The sequence below is a fragment of the Myotis myotis genome, unplaced genomic scaffold (assembly GCF_014108235.1).
Source record: "Myotis myotis isolate mMyoMyo1 unplaced genomic scaffold, mMyoMyo1.p scaffold_m19_p_46, whole genome shotgun sequence".
NCBI classification, from domain to species: Eukaryota; Metazoa; Chordata; class Mammalia; order Chiroptera; family Vespertilionidae; genus Myotis; species Myotis myotis.
The window spans coordinates 1-20,678 of NW_023416353.1; the positions used below are offsets into that span (position 1 = coordinate 1).

The 20,678-nt window shown below is 42.8% G+C and overlaps 1 protein-coding gene across 1 annotated transcript in view; it reads right to left on the reverse strand.

Annotated features, from left to right (window-relative positions):
* Window positions 1-6,396: 6,396 nt before the first annotated feature.
* The window catches only part of FRMD4A (FERM domain containing 4A), a gene marked incomplete at its 3' end in the record, with an annotated part of 458,181 nt that continues 443,899 nt past the window's right edge, over window positions 6,397-20,678 (reverse strand). Inside the window, exons 3-4 of the mRNA XM_036307306.1 lie at window positions 19,710-19,804; window positions 6,397-6,489 (exon numbers count right to left, since the gene is read on the reverse strand). Of these exons, the coding sequence (XP_036163199.1) occupies window positions 6,397-6,489; window positions 19,710-19,804 (188 nt within the window). The remainder of the gene's footprint in view (window positions 6,490-19,709; window positions 19,805-20,678) is intronic.

Sequence of the window (20,678 nt, forward strand, 5' to 3'; positions counted from 1 at the left end):
AAGAAGCAAAGAGAGAGGACCCAAATAAACAAAATCAGAAACGATAGAGGCGAAATAACAACAGACCCCACAGAAATACAAATGATTGTTAAAAAATACTATGGACAGCTCTACTCCAACAAACTAGACAACCTGGAGGAAATGGACAAATTCCTAGAAAAATACAACATTCCAAAACTCAATCAGGAAGAAGCTAAAAATCTCAACAGGCCAATAACTATGGAAGAAATTGAAGCAGTCATCAAAAAGCTTCCAGCAAACAAAAGCCCAGGACCAGACGGCTTCACAGGGGAGTTTTACCAAACATTCAAGGAAGAACTAAAACCTATCCTCCTCAGACTACTACAAAAAATTCAAGAGGAAGGAACACTTCCAAGCTCATTCTATGAAGCCAGCATCACCCTAATACCAAAACCAGGTAAAGACAACACAATGAAAGAGAATTACAGGCCAATATCCCTCATGAACATAGATGCCAAAATCCTCAACAAAATCTTAGCAAATCGGATCCAGCAGTACATCAGAAAGATCATACACCATGACCAAGTAGGATTTATCCCAGGGATGCAAGGATGGTACAATATCCGCAAATCAATAAACGTGATACATCACATAAACAAATTGAAAGAAAAAAACCACATGGTCATATCAATTGATGCAGAAAAAGCATTTGACAAAATTCAACACCCATTTTTGATAAAAGCTCTCAGCAAGGTGGGAGTAGAAGGATCATACCTCAACATAATAAAAGCCATATATGACAGGCCCACAGCCAACATCATACTCAATGGACAAAAACTAACACCATTTCCCCTAAGAACAGGAACAAGACAGGGATGCCCCCTCTCACCACTCCTGTTCAACATAGTACTGGAAGTGTTAGCCATTGCAATTCGGCAAGAAGAAGAAATAAAAGGCATCCAAATTGGAAAAGAGGAAGTAAAACTGTCCTTATTTGCAGACGACATGATATTATACATACAAAACCCTAGAGACTCCATCAAAAAGCTACTGGACTTAATACATGAATTTGGCAATGTAGCAGGATACAAAATTAACCCCAAGAAATCCGAGGCATTTCTATACACCAATAGTGAACTTTCAGAAAGAGAGATTATAAAAACAATCCCGTTTACCATCGCACCAAAAAAATTAAGCTACCTAGGAATAAACTTAACTAAAGAGGTAAAAGACCTCTACTCAGAAAACTACAGGACGTTGAAAAAAGATATAGAGGAAGACATAAACAGATGGAAGAACATACCGTGTTCATGGATTGGTAGAATCAACAGCATTAAAATGTCCATACTACCCAAAGCAATCTATAAATTCAACGCACTTCCCATTAAAATACCAACGGCATACTTCAGAGATCTAGAACGAACTCTCCAAAAATTCATCTGGAATAAAAAAAGACCTCGAATAGCTGCAGCAATCCTGAAAAAGACCAAAGTAGGTGGGATCTCAATACCAGATATCAAGATGTATTACAAAGCCACTGTTCTCAAAACTGCCTGGTACTGGCACAAGAATAGGCATATAGATCAATGGAATAGAATAGAGAGCCCAGAAATCGGCCCGAACCAATATGCTCAATTAATATTTGACAAAGGAGGCAAGAACATACAATGGAGCCAAGATAGTCTCTTCAATAAATGGTGCTGGGAAAATTGGACAGATATATGCAAGAAAATGAAACTAGACCACCAACTTACACCATACACAAAAATAAACTCAAAATGGATAAAGGACTTAAATGTACGACAGGAAACCATAAAAATTCTAGAAGAATCCAAAGGCAACAAAATCTCAGACATATGCCGAAGCAATTTCTTCACTGATACAGCTCCTAGGGCACTTGAAACGAAAGAGAAAATGAACAAATGGGACTACATCAAAATAAAAAGCTTCTGCACAGCAAAAGAAACCATCAACAAAACAACGAGAAAACCCACTGTGTGGGAAAACATATTTGCCAATGTCATATCTGATAAGGGCCTAATCTCCAAAATTTATAGGGAACTCATACAACTCAACAAAAGGAAGATAAACAATCCAATCAAAAAATGGGCAAAGGACCTAAATAGACACCTTTCAAAAGAGGACATTCAGAAAGCCAAGAGACATATGAAAACATGCTCAAAGTCACTAATCATCCAAGAGATGCAAATCAAAACAACAATGAGGTACCATCTCACACCTGTCAGACTGGCTATCATCAACAAATCAACAAACGACAAGTGCTGGAGAGGATGTGGAGAAAAAGGATCACTTGTGCACTGCTGGTGGGAATGCAGACTGGTGCAGCCACTATGGAAGACAGTATGGAGTTTCCTTAAAAAACTGAAAATGGAACTCCCATTTGACCCTGTGATCCCACTTCTAGGAATATATCCCAAGAAACCAGAAACACCAATCAGAAAGGATATATGCACCCCTATGTTCATAGCAGCACAATTCACCATAGCTAAGATCTGGAAACAGCCTAAGTGCCCATCAGTAGATGAATGGATTAGAAAACTGTGGTACATCTACACGATGGAATACTATGCTGCTCTAAAAAGGAAGGAACTCTTACCATTTGCAACGTCATGGATGGAACTGGAGAGCATTATGCTAAGTGAAATAAGCCAGTCAATGAAGGAAAAATACCACATGATCTCACTCATTCATGGATAATAGAGACCATTATAAACTTTTGAACAATAATAGATACAGAGGCAGAGCTGCCTCAAACAGATTGTCAAACTGCAGCAGGAAGGCCGGGGAGGGTTGCGGGGCAGGAGGTAGGGGGGTAAGAGATCAACTAAAGGACTTGTATGCATGCATAAAAGCATAACCAGTGGACATAAGACATTGGGGGATAGGGGAGGCTAGGGGACTGTCTAGGGCGGGGGGATAAAATGGACACATATGTAATACCCTTTGTAATACTTTAAGCAATAAAAAAAATTAAAAAAAAAAGCAAAAAAAAAAAAAAAACAAAAAACACACACACACAAAAAAAAAAAAAAAAAAAAAGAACCAAAAAAAAAAAAAAAAAAGAGGCCTGACGCCGAAACCGGTTTGGCTCAGTGGATAGAGCAGCCGTGGGCAAACTACAGCCCGCGGGCTGGATCCAGCCCGTTTGAAATGAATAAAACTAAAAAAAAAAAGACCGTACCCTTTTATGTAATGATGTTTACTTTGAATTTATATTAGTTCACACAAACACTCCATCCATGCTTTTGTTCTGGCCCTCCGGTCCAGTTTAAGAACCCATTGTGGCCCTCGAGTCAAAAAGTTTGCCCGCCCCTGGGATAGAGCGTCGGCCTGCGGACTGAAAGGTCCCAGGTTCGATTCCGGTCAAGGGCATGTACCTGGGTTGTGGGCACATCCCCAGTAGGAGGTGTGCAGGAGGCAGCTGATCGATGTTTCTCTCTCATCGATGTTTCTAACTCTCTCTCTCCCTTCCTCTCTGTAAAAAATCAATAAAATATTTTTTTTAAAAAGAGGCCTGATGTGCAAGCAGACCAGCACATCCTCTTCTTGGTGAATGTTGTTGCAAAGCCCAAGGAAGGAGGAGACAGCCTAATGCATGGCACGTGTGCTCAGCCTCCTTCCATCCTACGTAATAAAAGCAAAATATGCAAACTGAGTGAACAGCAGGACAACTGCTTGGCAGGGGGTGGGGCTGGTGAGCAGGGCTATCAGGCCAGCCAGGGCGTGTGCCAGCAGGCAGAGGGAGGGGATGGCAACAGGGGGATGAGGGTGGAGAGCAGTGGCAGGGTTATGGGGGGGCAGGGCTGGCTGCTCACTGGCTGGCACTGTCCCCTGATCGGCCTGCCAGTCGCCTCCTACAGAGGGAGGCTAGACTGTAGCTTAGGCCCGCTCCCCAGAGGGAGCGGGCCTAAGCAGCCAGTCGGATATCCCCTGAGAGCTCCCAGACTGCGAGACTCCCGAGCTGAGGGACCCCCTCAAGTGTACAAATTTTCAGGCATCAGGCCTCTAGTTACTTTATAAAGTTACTTCTCCACTTATCTGAGAAAATGTAGACGCCATTCAAGAGAACATAACATTGAGGGGACATCTGTAATACTTTCCACAATAAAGATACATTTTTAAAAAATGAACAAATGATCTGGAGGCATTTCTCCAAAGAAGACCTATAAACGGCCAATAAACATAAAAAGATGCTCAACATCATTAGTCATTAGGGAAAGGCAAATGAAAACTTCAATAAAACAACACTTCATACCCTCCAGGATGGGTATCATCGAAAGTTCAGATAACAACAAGTGCTGCCAAGGATGTGGAGAAATTAGAATCATCATCCATTACTAGTGCAGCCACCTGGTAGAACAGCTGGAAGGTTATCAAATGCTAAACACCAAGCTACCATGTGACCCAGAAATTCTACCACTAGGTATATACCCAAGAGAACCGAAAGCACGTTCACACAATAACATGCACATGAATGTTCAGAGTAGCATTGTTCACAATAGTAAAAAAGTAGAAACAAAACATCAATTGATAAATGGAGGAATACGATGTGACATATTCATTCAATAAAATATTATTCAGCAATAAAAAGGAATAAAGTCCTGATTCATGCTACAACATGGATGAACTTCAAAAACATGCTGAGTGAAAGAAGATACAAAAGACTCCATATTATCTGATCACATTCTTATGAAATGTCCAGAATAGCCCTAATGTACAGAGATAGGAAGTTGATTTGTGATGGCCTATAGGGCTGGAGAGGTGGGGGATATGGGAGTGGCTACTAATGGGTTTCAGGGGGAGGGTGTGGGATGAAAATGTTCTAAAATTGAATGTAGTGATGGTTGTACAGCTCTGTGAATGAACTAAAAACCATTTAATTGTACACTTTAAACTGTGCAGTATGTGAATTATATCTCAGCAAAACTGCTATTTTGAAAAAGTGGGGGGAAATAAATCTGCACCAAAAAAAGACCATGACATTGAAATCATACCCATCAGTAATGAAAATGGCTGAGATTAGCTCTGATATGTAAACTGCTGTTAAGTGAAAAAAGCATTCAATGCAAATTTAAGTTTACCCCACCAGCTGTGGTAAAGATACACACTCCTGCCTGTTAAATGAGGCCCTTAACTCTGATTTTAGTCCCTTCTAGTGTCTCCTGTGGTATCAGGATGGCTATGTCCAAAACTGCACTCCTGGGGTGCTCTTTAAGAACTGAATTGTTGCCCTGGCCAGTGTCGTTCAGTGGTTGGAGCATCAGCTTGTGCACCAAAAGGTCACAGGCTCCATTCCTGGTCAAGGGCAGGTACCTGGGTTGCAGATTTGATCCCCAGCACCCTGGCGGGGGGAGGGGTGCATGCCAGAGGCAACCAATCAATGTCCCCCCCCCCCCCCCCCGCTCCTTCCTTCCCTCTCTCTGTCTCTCTTACCTTCCCTCTCCCACTCTCTCTAAAAATCAATGGGAAAAATATCTTTGGGTGAGAATTAACAACAAAAAAAGAACTGAATTCTAAATCACATGTCCTGCTCTTGGAGTACTGTTCACATATTTTAAAAGAGCTGGGCCCATGGAATGGGTGGAAGGGCTACTGTCCACTGGAAGACTGAGCCATTCACCTAAATGTCTCTACGATTGTGTTTCAATGAAGGTTTTTGACAGAAACCTTATAGGAGGTTCTGGCTCCACCACCCGGGGCTGCGATTCTGACTTTGCTTACATCTGTACTTTGCCCCAGAACACATGACATGACCCCTCTGGCTTCACACAACATTTTGCAAAACAATGTGATAAGTCTGGTGGATTTCCTGAGATTGTTGCAAATATTAACTACAAGAAGCAAATCTAGTTCCCGGTAGTTACAAAATAAAACTTATAATAGATTAGTGAACAGAAAATGACCATTGTGCTGATATATTCTGCCATATAACCCATCACTGGGAACTGTACTGATCTGTGGCTTACTGCTGGGGTTCAACTACTCCTGTTTGGGATAAACTGGTAAGTTTCAAAAGGTCAAGAGGCACTTGTAATAGATGGAAATAATATACAAGCTTTTGTCATGTAGCTTCAAACAGCCACCAAAACAGAACCCAAGAGTTTGTATTATTATAAGAGACTCAGTTTAGTTTGAGCTGGATGTCCCCCGAAAAGGCAAAAAAAAAAGAGGCTCGTTTCTTTATTTTACACAAGCAGCCTATGCAAGAGCACAAACACATGTGTCATGCACACACTCACTGACGTGCCTCGCACACTCACGCCCTATGTTTACATTATTGGAAATGTAGCTACTCCAGGACCTCTATTCCTGATAATGAACCACGACAAACTTGATTTCTCTTTCTTTTGATCACTCTACCCTTCCAGACTTTTCTGAAGAAGAAAGAAAAAGAGAGACACCAGGGGTACATACCTGACACAGAAGTATAAAACCACTGGTCCTGACTTTTTGGGAAAGTCGTGTTCTAAGACTCTTCGATCCAGCTGGAGCCAGTTTAAGTGTCCCCTGAGGAAAATAAAGACAAATTGATTAGGGCTTTGGATTTTATAGAATTTCTTGTAACAAAGGTATATGTAGAGCAGAATATGCTGGATCATAGTTGAATATGGACCTTTGCCTCACTATGAAGTGTTCAATATTTGAAGAACCCAGAGGAGTGACCTAGGGAACATGCATGAGTGGGAGATACCGTGCGACACAAGGGAGGAGACTGACACTCAGAATGTCAGGGGTCGGAGCCCTAGCTGGTTTGGCTTAGTGAATAGAGCATCGGCCTGTGTACTGACGGGTCCTGGGTTCAATTCTGGTCAATGGCACATGCCTGAGTTGTGGGCTTGATCCCCAGTAGGGGGTGTGCAGGAGGCAATCAATCAGTGATTCTCTCTCATCATTGATGTTTCTGTCTCTCCTTCCCTCTCCCTTCCTCTCTGAAATCAATAAAAAAAATTAAAAGAGAAAGTCAGGAGTTGGAGACCTGCCGTCCATTTCTTAGACTACGCTAAAATTAAAGGGTACTGTGCTCCCTCTCGTTCTGAATTCCCTTTCTACCTGGCTGTGGACAGCTTTTTTCCCAAAGGACTCAAAACACACTTTAGAAACATGTCAGCAACTTCACAATATCTTGCTGGAAGCAGATGGGTTGAAAAGCCAATAACAGATAATTTCATAAGAAATTAAAGTTACATCTACCATATGAGCTAGCCATTCTTCTCCTAGGTGTTTACCCAAGAGAAATGAAAGCATTTGGCCATGCAAAGACTTTTACACACAGATGTTCAGAGACACATTATCTTTCATAGCTCAAAACTTGAACAACCCAGATGTTTATCAACAAGAGGAATGTATAAACAAATTATGATATAATTATGTAATAGAATACTATGCAGCAATAAAGACTACTGATATACACAGCAACATATATGAATCTCAAAATAATTATGCTGAGTAAAAGAAACCAGACTAAAAAAAGAGTACAAATTCTGTAATTCCATTTATAAATAGCTCTAGAAAGTGCAAATTAATCTACAATGACAGAAAGCATTGTGGTTGCCTGGGGAGGGAGTGAGAAGGAAGGGTTGGAGGGCATAAAGAAAAGTTTAGGAGAGTGATGGATTATGTTCATTATCTTGATGGAGGGGGGTTTATTGGTGCATATGTGTCAAAACTTATCAAATTTTATACTTTAATATGTAACATTTGTTGCATGTCAGTTGTACCTCATTATAGCTATTTTAAACAGTGAACCACAGATACTTGATACACAAATGGAGTGACTTGTGCATTCCTTTCTTCCTCCACTCCCTCCATCTCTTCTTTTCATTAATGTCAACTGACCACCTTCTCTGACAAAGGGTCTGGAGAGGAAGCAGGGAGCAAAAAAAACATGATCCCTTTTCCCCTCGAGCTTATATGCTTGTACAGAGGCACTCAACCACTATTTCCACAATTAATTACATACTAACTAATAGTATTAGGACTATGACTTATGAGAACATGTAAGGATCTGATCTAGTTTGGGGGTCTGAGAAGCACTCCTGGCGTTTGAGTGAGATTTGAAGAATGAAAAGAGTTAACTCAGCAAAGAGGAAGGGGAATCACTTTCTAAGCAGAAGGGCCAGCATATGCAAAGGCCCTGAGGTGTCATGCGAGGAGGAAGGGGTAAGGCTGGAGAGAGGCAGAGACCAGCACCTGCGGCCTTGGAGGCCACGGTGAGGACATTGGTCTTTGAAGAGTGAGGCAGAGCCGTGTTACAAGTATGTGCAGAAAAGTCTACCCATTTTTTTCTCCTCTCCTCACCCAACCTCAGTCCAGCATCCTGGAGCCCTATAATCACGGTTACTTAGTAAACTCATGTTGAACAGACACAACTGATTGTACAAAATCCCTTCAGGTGCCCGGTGCTACATGACTCCGATGTTTAGAGTGCACAGACACATGTGGAAGGCTGGCACTTATTCTGTGGAGGATGAGAAGCAAAAGCTGTCTGCATTGCCCAAGTACAATGTTTGCTCCCTCAAGCACATGCTGGCCTCCAAAAAATGAAAGAAAACACAGTAGGAGCTCCCATCTCTATTTTAAAAATTCATTTAAACTGTATCTTTTACACACACAAAATAAATCTCTCTTTCACTTCAGCCCACACCTGTGGCCTAAGGATGATGTTTGGATTTGCTCTTTTCCCCTTCTTTTGAGAATCTCCATCTGGAAATAGATTTTTTTCTATAAACTTTTTTTTTTCATTTTTGGTTACTCTTCTCTGAATATAGTAAGGGTGAAAAATAACAGGAAAAACATTTTTTAAGCTCTGGCTGGTGTGGTGCAATGGTTGGAGTGTCAGCCCAAGCACCAAAGGGTTGCAGGTTCGATTCCCAGTCCAGGGCACATACCTGGGTTGCAGGTTCAATCCTTGGCTCTGGTCAGGGTATGCGCAGGAGGCAACCAATTGATGTGTCTCTCTCACATCAATGTTTCTCTCTCCCTCTCATATCTTTCCCGCTTTCTCTCTCTATCCTTCTCTCCTTCCTTTCCACTCTCTTTAAAAAGCAACAGAAAAAAAATATCCGCTGGTGAGGATTAACAAAAAAAAGTTTTTAAAGTAAAATGACTGAACTAACTTCTTCCAGAAATGGATAAATTCCCAGCCAACTAGAATACAGACCTGGAAAGAGAAGGCAGGAGTGCCAATTTCGTTTCTGGTAATACTGAAAATGGTGACCTCTGTGCCTTAGCTCATGTTGTTCCCTCTGCCTAGAATGCCCTTCCTCTCCTTAATCACCCAGCGAAGTCCGACCCATCCTTCTAGACCTAGCTCTCCTGTGCCTCCTCCAGAAAGTCTTCCCTGATGCACCCCCCCAACACACACACCTGCCTGGGACAGGACTCTCACAGCACTCACCCTGGGCACACCTCTACTGCGGCATTTCCCGCAGTCCATAGAACTTACTTTGTGTATGCATTCTTTTCCCCCAATAGTTTTTTACATCTGAAAAATAAAGCAAAATGTACCTCATAAAGTAAAAGTGTTTTTGATCAACTAACAGGGGCGGGGAACCTTTGTTCTGCCAAGGGCCATTTGGATATTTATATCGTTCTCGGGACATACAAGATTAACAACATAAAAATTAGCCTGCTTATATTTGGTCAAACATTTAATTAACTCACCCCTAATGCCTTGGCAGGGCCAGACCAAATGATTTCACAGGCTTTACACGGCCCACAGGCCGGGCATTCCCCACCCCTGAACTAGAAGGTGTTAAGACAAATGTGAGACCTAATTATTGGGGAATAAGAAGCTCCAGCCACTCCTTTCCTGCCTCTGAAAATGTCCCAAACCTCCCAGGATCTTCTCCGCGTGCCCAGCATCCTGCACACACGCCACATGCACGCTCTGCACGAAGACTTTGATCACGCTGTTGCTTATAATTGGAACAGTCTCTCCATCCTTTCATCTGAACGATAGCCATTGTTTGAGGCTGAGCTCAGTATAGACCTTTAGTGAAGTCTGCCTTGATTGCCTAAGTCTGGGCTTTCTTTCAAACTTCTCCAGAGCTCCTGGTTTGTGTCGTCTGCAAGGCATTTATAGCACAGTCGTGTACAATTAGTTATTTAAAAAAATATGATCTCTCTCCAGATATGTCCTAAGTTTTCAACATTTAAAAAAAAATCCCAGAACCTAGCACAAGACCTGGCAAATACTAGCTGCTCAAAAGCCCTTGCTCTTTGATTGGATGACTGCCTCCAAAAGCGATGGATCTGTGCCCAGATCTTAATTTATAAAGGGGACTGAGTGACCACATGCAGAGGCCAATGCCCTGGAAGGTAAAACTGAATCTTACTCACTAGAATGAGAGGCACACCACGACGGGCATGGCCATGAGGGGAAGCGCCAGGGCTGGTCCTGAGGCAGGAAAGGAATGAGGAGGCACAGGCAGAGCCTTTACTGGGGTTTCCATGGATGTCAAGACAAGGGCAAACCGCTCAGGTTGGCTAGTTTGAATAACTCTGGCAGCCTTAGGGGGTATAGAGCTGTCCTGGCTCTCTGGTCCCTGGCCCTGGGTCAGTGATGGCGAACCTTTTGAGCTCGGCGTGTCAGCATTTTGAAAAACCCTAACTTAGCTCTGGTGCCGTGTCACATATAGAAATTTTTTGATATTTGCAACCATAGTAAAACAAAGATGTATATTTTTGATATTTATTTTATACATTTAAATGCCATTTAACAAAGAAAAATCAACCAAAAAAATGAGTTCGCGTGTCACCTCTGACACGCGTGTCTTAGGTTTGCCATCACTGCCCTGGGTTGATTTGGGGCAGGGGAACTATTGGCTTGTGTGTGAGGCCTAGATAGAGGGAGTGGTTCCGAGTATGGGCTCTGGACAGCAGGAGAGATGTGAGTAGCTTCCACTGTGAGTTTGGCTCTGCAATTAATGGGTGCTAAATAAATACAGAATCTAAGAAAACACATACAAGCAACCCATCCAATGGCCACATAGATTTAAATGCATTCTTTTGCCTGTCAATGATTCTTGATAAATGGTCTGAGGGAAAGAACCTTTTCATGATGCTCAAGAGATAAGTCCTGCTCCCACCGCAGGGGCACAACAGGCGGCTGGGAATTCCACGTGGCCTCGAGGGGCACAGTTCACTTGCTGAAGAACCTCAAAGTGGGGACATTTGCATGAGGGGTCACTGAGACAGGTACCACTCTGTTGGGTTTGCTGCTGGCCTTTCTTCTTCATCCATGTTCACGGAGGCCAAATGGAGGGGTGGATTCCCTCTCTGGATAATTTTACCCCCATACTAAACTTTTTAAAAGGATGACATTTTAGCAATGGATTTATTTAACTGGCAATTCCTTTCTCCCCAGCATATATTGGCTTATCATTTATCAAACAATAAACTGATTAGAAAGTATGAAAATGTCAGCAAGCAGAGAGAACAAGGAGGGCAGAATCACCCCTAAATGGAATAAGGAAATAAATTTCCTTTCTCCACTCCCTTATTTGAACTCCTCAAGCCCAGTTCTGCGGGGTCGGCATGATGTGAATACCCACAGGGCTCTGGTATCCATGCGGAGGGGGCTTCCCCACATCTGGAGTCCTGGGGTCCTGAGGCAGAAGGAAGTCAGCTCCCTTCATTTCATGTAACCAAGAATCTCTCCACTGAAGGGGCAAGTGACTCATCCAATGTCCCTTATGATAACTGCCCAATATTTGGGCAAAAGCTAAAAGATGGATTAAAAAGCAAACTGGAAACCCTAGCTCTGAAACCACCACTTCTGGCTGCAATCAGACTTGTTAAAATGTTTCTGCTCATTGTATGGGGTTCAAAGTCGTATTTCCTACACCCAGTGGCATCGAGCATTCCTCGCTGTCAGGACCTTTTCTTTCCTATGTGGCACCTCACAGTTCTGACATCAAGTTTCTCTCTCAAATTTTTTAAAAATTTAAGTCAAGGTGGACCAGGGTGGAACAAAGAGGTAAAAGAAGCATAGAAGCATTTTCTCAATGCAGTTTAACTAGGTAAGAGATGCCGGATAGCTTGGTTTTCATTATTCTTATTGATTTTTCATTTGAGAATGCACATCAGGACATTTGCTAATAACAAAGCACAAACATAAAAAAATGCTCCAGCAGACACTTGGTATTTGTTATTGTTTGACTGATAACTATCATTAAAGCTGTGTAAGATAACACTCATTTGGTTTATGGTGGCAATAGGTCAAACTGTTGGGTCACTAATAAATACACAATAGCTTCTGGGCAACAGAAATTGGAAGCATTTATTTAACAGATTGCTTTTAGCTTCTACGTATAATACAAATATATTTCTGGTTCAAGTGTTGGCACCTTAAATAGAGATGCTTTAAGGAGAGCTTTGTTGGTAGAGAGTTACTGGAGGGTGGAAGTGTATGGTAAGACTGAGCTGAGCATTCTTGGACCCCAGGGGAGTAGGATGCTCTGTGCCTTGTAGAGGTTCTCACTGCAGACAGCTGACCTCATATGGAATTATGGAAAGCCAAGGTAAAAGTATGAAATCCTTACAGATGTCCCTAGATGGAGAGGTGGGTGGGAGCTCTTCAAATGAAACCATGATTGGCTTTTAGTGTTCTGACTCAGAAGTGCATGTTCTCATCAAGGACAGCTCAGGGTACTGATTTAGCTAGGAATCCTCAAATAGTGGTCTTCCAGTGTGTGAGTGTATGTGAGAGGGTGTGTGTGGTCTGTGAGTATGTGTGAGTGTGAGCATGTGAGTTTGTGTGTGTGTGTGTGTGTGTGTGTGTGTGTGTGAGAGAGAGAGAGAGAGAGAGAGAGAGAGAGAGAGAGAGAGAGAGAGAGATACCACCTGCACCAGACAGACGCACAGAGAAAGATTAAGATGAGTACATTGGGGAAACCAGATGACTAAAACTTGGGCTATGTGGTCCAACTGAGTTTATGGCCTTAATTTTTTTATTTATGGAGGATTTGTCTGCTCCAAGCCTTCTTTTATAGCACCTCCTACACTATATCTTATTTACCTCCTAAACTAAAAATACAAGCCACACAAAGGTCAAAAAGTCCAGTTATTTCTGGTGCTGAACAGTGGACGCTAAATAATTATCTGTTAAGAAACGAATAACTTCAAATCAAATGACGTTAGCTTCAAATATGCCCCATAGATCAATGCTATTGTCAGCCTGGGATGGCCATTCATGTAAAGACCCCGCTACTGCCCTAAGTAAACAATCTTCAGTGAGAATTCATTCTGCTCTTCCTCATGCAGGATCTGAGCTCCACCCTAACACTTTCTTTACGAAGTAAGAAGTCAAGAGAAAGCCCGGCTCCCTAAGGCCTTCTCGGATCGCCTCATTCTTTCTTTCTTTATTTTGGCTACACACAGAAAGAGTTCTGCTAAATCCCTTTCTGGTCACTAAATAGAAGGTAGGTCTGCCAGTCTCTGAGGAGGCCATGCACGGTGAATGCCATGTTCCAGGAGCAGCTGTCACAACCCAGGTTAGAGGTGTAGCACTGATTCTCTCTGCAGTCATGTGGTTCAGGGCATTTAATGAATGGAAATCTCAAACCTATTTCTAAATACTAGATTTCTTTCCCAGAGTTACATGTCATTGTTTCTTCCACGACTGGGAAACTGCTTTTTTACTTTATTTTTAAATGGCAGATAAGCTTGAGACCGGGAGAACTTAGACACTGTTCAGATGGCTGGCCAGTGCTAGTCACAGTTCTAGCCAAGGGCACACGAGGACTCAAGGACATTGCCTTTTTGTCCTGGCATTGCGTCGAGAGGCCAATTAATTAAGAAACACTGGACCTTAATTATCTGAATAAATCAGACTCCCCAAACAGTACTAATCAATGATTCAATTAATTAAAGCATTGCATGTTATCTTAAAAAAATCCCTAATTAGTGCTTAAACTAGGATTCTAGCTTTAGAATATCTATAACCACTCCAAAAATCTAAGCATAAGTTATTTTATGCGTAAACTTTTGTGGAAACAAGGGAATGTACCTTCTTAACAAATTTCAAAGGGGTCTGTGATTAAGTAAGAGTGTAAGAGCTTCCTTAATTGGCATGTGAAATTTCTTTACTTGGTATGTGAAAATACATTCTAACTGTATCTGGCTTTTAAAATGTGCAGTGATTGCTGATCAAGTTTCTTAACTTACTCCTTCAATTATCCAAATACTTCTTAAAGCTTTCATTACAGAGATACTCATTTACAGCATCTGACACACAATTCTCAAAATTTATGATAGGAGATTCAAATTAAAATATATTATTATAATCATTATTTCAACGTGGGGTGTGTCGGACTATTTCTGCTAAATGGTCTAAAAGTTGTTTAGTTATAGCTTTTGATGATGAGATTCTCTGTCAACAATTTCCTTTTAATTTTAAAAATTAAAAACTTGTGTATTTGCAAATGTCCAAACTGCCTAAATTGTATACATTAAATATGTGCATTTCTTTGTATGTCAATTATACCTCAATAAAGTTCTTTTAAAAAAAAAACCAAATAGAGAAAACAAAATTATGATTGAGAATAAATCAGATAATTAAACATAGTGCTTTATTGATATAAATTATACAATCAGATCCATGAGCTCTGAAATTTTAAATACCTAACAATTTGGGTGCTGCAAAAGCATTGAAAATATTTCAAAAATAAAATACAAAAGTAGAGTTCCTTAAATGATGGATGCCAATGCTTAACAGGTGGAATTCCCAGCCACACTATTTGGACTGGTGGCTAAATACTAAAGCTGAACTTCTCTGATTTGGTTCTCACAATGTTAGGTTTCCAGAGTCTGTCTAGAGTGGAGAGAGTCTATAACTTTCAGATCCCTGGCATGTGCCATTATTGGCCCCAAATATTCAAAGTTTGAGTGAAATCAGCTTTTCTTCTTGGATCTGGAGAGAGGAAACAGAGGTAATTTATTCCACCATTCCCCTCTCTCTGGAACTGGGGTTTTTATACTTGGATGCATATCAGAAAAATCTTGCTGCTCAGTCCCCTTCCAGACCAATTAAATCACAATTTTGGAGGCAGGTCCCAGGCATTGGTATTTTATAAAATGACCTAGGTAACTCCAATGTGCAGCAAAGGTTGAGAACCACAACTCCAGTAAAACAGAAATAATTTTTTTAGTATCAAATTAATATGAGGCTCTTCCTTTGTTTCAGAATGTTTTAAAGGTGGCTGAAATGTCATTGTTTGCTTGTATCACCACAATTTAGATCATGTACAGGTAACCATCTCTGTCTATCACAGCAGATTTATTCAAATTAAAAGAGGCTGCATATTATTGAATCTTAGAGCAGAAAAGGGCATTCATGGGAAAACTGGTGACATTGGAATGAAGTCTATGGTTTAGTATCAATAATATGATAATATAATTCTAATATATAAAAAGCTAGGGGCCGTCACAACTGAAAAAACTGGATGGATGACCGAACAGCAGGCTGCATAGGGCAATGAAGCCATCAGCGGGGTGGTTAGTGAGAGATGACCAAACAACTGAACAACAGGCTGCACAGGGCGACCAAGCCGGCAGGGGGGGTTAGTGAGGACAACCAAACGACTGAATAGTAGGCCGTGTGAGGCAACCAGGCCAGCAGGGGGGGCAGTTGGGGACGACCAGGCCAGCTGCAGGGGGAGGGGGGAGAGGGGGGAGGCGTTGGGGGCAACCAGGCCTGCGGGGGGGCAGTGAGGGGCAACCAGGTCGGGGGGGGGGGCAGTGAGGGGCAACCAGGTCGGGGGGGGCAGTTAGGGACAACCAGGCCGGCAGAGGGGGGCAGGTCATCAGGGGGGCAGTAAGGGGCAATTAGGCCAGCAGGGGGGGGGGGACAATTAGGGACGATCAGGCCAGCAGGCAGAGACAGTTAGGGGTGATCAGGCTGGCAGGGAGGGGCAGTTAGGGGCAATCAGGCAGGCAGACAGGTGAGCAGTTAGGAGTCAGTGGTCCCAGATTGTGAGAGGGATGTCCAACTGCTGTTTTAGGCCTAATTCCAGAGACCCGAGGGGTCCCGGATTGGAGAGGGTGCAGACTGGGCTGAGGGGACCCCCCACCCCTGTGCACAAATTTCAAGTACCGGGCCTCTAGTGAAGTAATATTAAAATAGCTTGTAAAATATCAACACATTTGGGGATGCTGGGTGAAGGGTATGTGGAACTCTATACTACCTTTGCAATTTTTCTGCAAATCTAATTATTTCAAAATATAAAGTTTAAAAATTAAATTTAGAAAAGAGAAGGAAAGGTGGAGTTAGTACTGATGCTACAACATTGTGGATTAACTAACAATATTAAATATCTGTGGACATAAAGTCTTGCACTGTGTACTTGGATACTTTATTCATAAGCACAACTTATGGAGAAGAAAAGCATAAATACACTTCCAATTTCCTATCTGCATTCTGCTCTATATATCTTCTCTCCAGCCTCAACTAGATCCTACAAATGTCATCAACAGCAGTTAATACTGAAAGAATCATATATTCTACTCAAAGGAATTATAACACTGGTGGTAATATCTTATACTTCTACAGCATTTTACAGCTTACAACACTTTCTAAGTGTTAGTCTTGCCTGATTTTGCATGAGGAAATAGGCAATACAAAGGATATATCAGCCGTGGGCAAACTACGGCCCGCTGGCCGGATCTGGCCCGTTTGAAATGAATAAAACTAAAAAAAAAAAAAAAGACGTACCCTTTAATGTAATGATGTTTACTTTGAATTTATATTAGTTCACACAAACACTCCATCCATGCTTTTGTTCCGGCCCTCTGGTCCAGTTTAAGAACCCATTGTGGCCCTCGAGTCAAAAAGTTTGCCCACCCCTGGGATATACCATGGGCTGGAATAAAGAATGAAACTTCATCTGCATTTGATTATAAAATACAGAGTGTAAGCTCCTGCAGAAACCACACACGCACTCACACAGGCATGCACACACGCACACAGTTCATGTCACAGTACATGTCCCAGTACAATGCACAATTTGAAAATACGGTTATTGAAAGATCTTATGTTAGTGTCCAGGGGCACATATAACATAGCCCTTCACCCTCTAGAGCAGTGGTTCTCAACCTTGGCTGCACATTAGAATCACCTGGGAATCTTTCTAAAATCCTGATTTCTGGGCCTCATCCTCTGGACATTCTGTTTCTTTGTTATGGGGTGGGGCCACAACATTAGTAACAAAGAAACAGAATTTCCGGAGGATGAGGCCCAGAAATCAGGATTTTAAAAAGATTCCCAGGTGATTCTAATGTGCAGCCAAGGTTGAGAACCACTGCTCTAGACTAAGTCACACCCACAGGCACAGCTTTCATTCTTTCCTTTCTTACCAGGGAAAGGAGAAAAGTTCAGATTATCAAAGAGGCCACCAGCCAACGTCCCTTGGCCCCAGGTGTTGTCAGGCCATGACTTTGTCCTGAGTCACAGCCGTCCCCTTTGTTTCTGTCTCCAGTCCTTAATTTCCTGGGGGCCCTGACACTCGCCGTTTCCCCCATGAGTCAGGTCCACCTGCCAGTTCTTTTTCAGGAGCTGTCTGCAGCTGTTGCACTTTTCCACTGATCTGCTGGCCTCTGGCTGCTCCTGCAATTGCTGAAGAAACACTCCCACCCAGACTTGAGTGAAGGGGTGGTGGTGACCACACTTTCTCTGCGCTGTGCCAGGAGATAGCTCATATCCTCTTCCTCACCACCCCCCACAGAGCCCTCCATCGGCCAATTCCACTCCAGGGTGGGGGACGCCTTCCTCTGGCCTGGCCTCACACACATGCACACACAAGCTTTCCTGGCCAACCCAGGGGACCAGGGCAGCCCAGACCTGGCACCACTCGATGGGTGAGCGGTCTGTGCTGCACGCCCCACTCTCCTGTCTGTGACGTGTGCCTGCTCTAGCCCATCCAGGAGAATGGCTTTCTACCTGCAGCCACTCCCGCAGGTGCCGTTGGGCAGTGATGTGATATACTCAGCAGGCGTAGTTCTCCCTCCTTAGCACAGCTCAACCTGCTCACTCTTAGATTCTTATTTATTCAAAAGGGAGGTCTCAGTGGGACTCGTGTAGAGGTCATGGCATCTTTGAGAAGAGTAACGGTACTTGGGAAATGTAAATGATGGGATATAATTAATCGAAACTTCTGGGTTCCTTTTAGTGACAAACGTATGAATACCAATTTTTTTGGGGGGGGAGGTTACAGGAGAAAGGGTAGAAACACCTGCACTTTTGAAAGTAGCTGTTCTCAATGTGTATTTGTTTTAAAGCATTTTTCCCACCACTAGGCTGGATCCTTCCCACCGCAGCCCTCCTTTCACAGTCGGCTTACTTGGCTCTACCCACAGGCACGGCGATCCTTCTAGACCAGGGCCACCACTCCTGCCTTCCTCTGGCCCAGTTCCTGACAGGATCAGGGCTAGGGCTGACCTGGTTCCTCCCGGCTTTCTTGAGGAAGATGCGACTGCTCCCGCTGCCTGTACCGCGATCACCCCACCATCTGAACTGTTGCTAATTCAGAAGGCAATTGGATGTTCCAGTTTGCCCAAGACAGTGCCAATTTACACCACCTTTTACTTCCAGGGTCTGGATTTGCGGTTACCAGGCTCAGAGTATCCAGGTGCAGACATACCTGATCACCTCCCCTCCTCGCCACTGTGGCTGCCTCCCGCCCTTGCTTCAAGCCCATCCTGCCATCAATAGCTCATGGCCTCGCCTACACTGTCCTATCCAGCCACCAACCCAAGACTGATCTATTAGTATTTTAGAGTATCATCTCTGTAATTCTAAAGATTTGCAGGAGTGTGTGTATATGTGTGTGTATACACTCAGAGGAAAGAAAAGCATTACACATTTGCTTAGAACACATTCTTACCTAGTAGTCTGTGCAGGTTTTTACCATATTCTTTTGCTAATAGTATATTAAGAAGGAAATTAGCCCGGCCTGTGCGGCTCAATGGTTGAGCGTCCACCCATTAACCAAGGTTCGGTTCCCCGCCAGGGCACATCCCTGGATTGTGGACTCAATCCCCAGTAGGGGGCGTGCAGGAGGCAGCTGATTGATGTTTCTCTCTCATCATTGATGTTTCTATCTCTCCCTCCCCCTCTCTCTTCCTGAAATAAAAACATATTTTTTAAAAAAGAAGAAAATTGAAATTTTAGTAAAGATTTCCTTACTTGTGTTGTAAAACACCTCTTTATAGAGCCAAACTGAAAGGTCTTTAAAGCAAATGTACTTTTCATCCGATGAGTGATTGAATTCCTGATTTTTATTTTCTCTATTTCAGCTTAGACAGTGAAACTGCACAGATACTTTTCATTTTGAATTTATCATCAAATTCACTTCCTGTTATTGTTATTCCAACACTGGAGAGAAAAGTTGACTTTCCAGAAGTTTTCATTTAACTTTAATAGAAAACAAACTCATACAAATCTACTTAAAACAAACAAACAAACAAACAAAAAAGCAATGTTCTGAACACAATCTGCAATTTGATTATAGGAACTAGTTTACCTAATAATTTCACAATATGAGCATCACCCTGATTACATCCTTTGGCCATTCCGGGCATGATCACAAGGCCTTTGAAATTCAAATTATGAACTTGGACTGAACCCTTCCCACAGGACCCCGTGGCCTGCAGCCGAGCTCATTCTGACAGTTGGGACAGTTGTGATGTCCAGTTTCCTGTCAAGTCCGGAGGGCTCATGGGGCACTTACGTCTCATCTGTGAAGGCTATTCCAAAGTATTCCTTCTCCTTCAGATTGAAGTGAGATGCCACGAGGTCAAGCAGCTCCTTGGCCAAAAGCTTGGGCTGGAGGGAAAACAAAATGGAGAAAGGGTAAGTGATGAGAGATTACATTTCCTAAAACAAGCAATTCCTGATTTACATAATTTTTTTAAATGCAATGTCTCAAAGCCCTAGTACATCGATGCAAATGATTCTTATAAAACCCAAAGGAGTGGATAATGAAGGCACCACTGAGTAAACAGCCAGGTACAGATGGAGACCTCCTTCTGCCTTATTCCTAGTTTTTTCTACTACAAACGGCACTCGCTCATGGATAGGCTGTCAGCCCTGGGGCTCTCCGTCCCCACACAGGAGAACGTTTCACACTGAACAGGAAGATGCCTTACTTTAAAAAAATACATATATATATAAGATAAATATACAAATTATATGTTTAACATATATCATATTTATATTTTTATAATATATGTTTAACATATATTTAATTATATTAATATTAATATAATGAATATATTCTATATTCTATAATATACTAGAGGCTTGAAAATTCGTGCACAGGTAGGGTCCCTAGTCCTGGCCGGGCGTCAGGGCCAATCTGTGGGGCGACTGGCGGGGCAACTTGGGGAGGGGGATGGCCCCTGCTGGCACCTGCCTTGGCCAGCTTGGCACTGCCTGCTTGCTGACTCTGTCCCCCACTGCCTCCCTCAGGCTGGCTTTGCCCCCTGGCTCCGTCTCCGGCTGCCTCTGGTCGCCCCCTGCTGGCACCTACCTTGGCTGGCCTGGGGCCTACAGGCTGGGGGCAGCTCCTGTGTTGAGCATCTGCCCCCTGGTGGTCAGTGCGCATCATAGCAAGGGTCGATTTGCATACAGACAGTCCTTGGGTTATGTTGGACTCGACCTACGTTTTTTCGTGGTTACCTCGCCATCTCCCATTTAT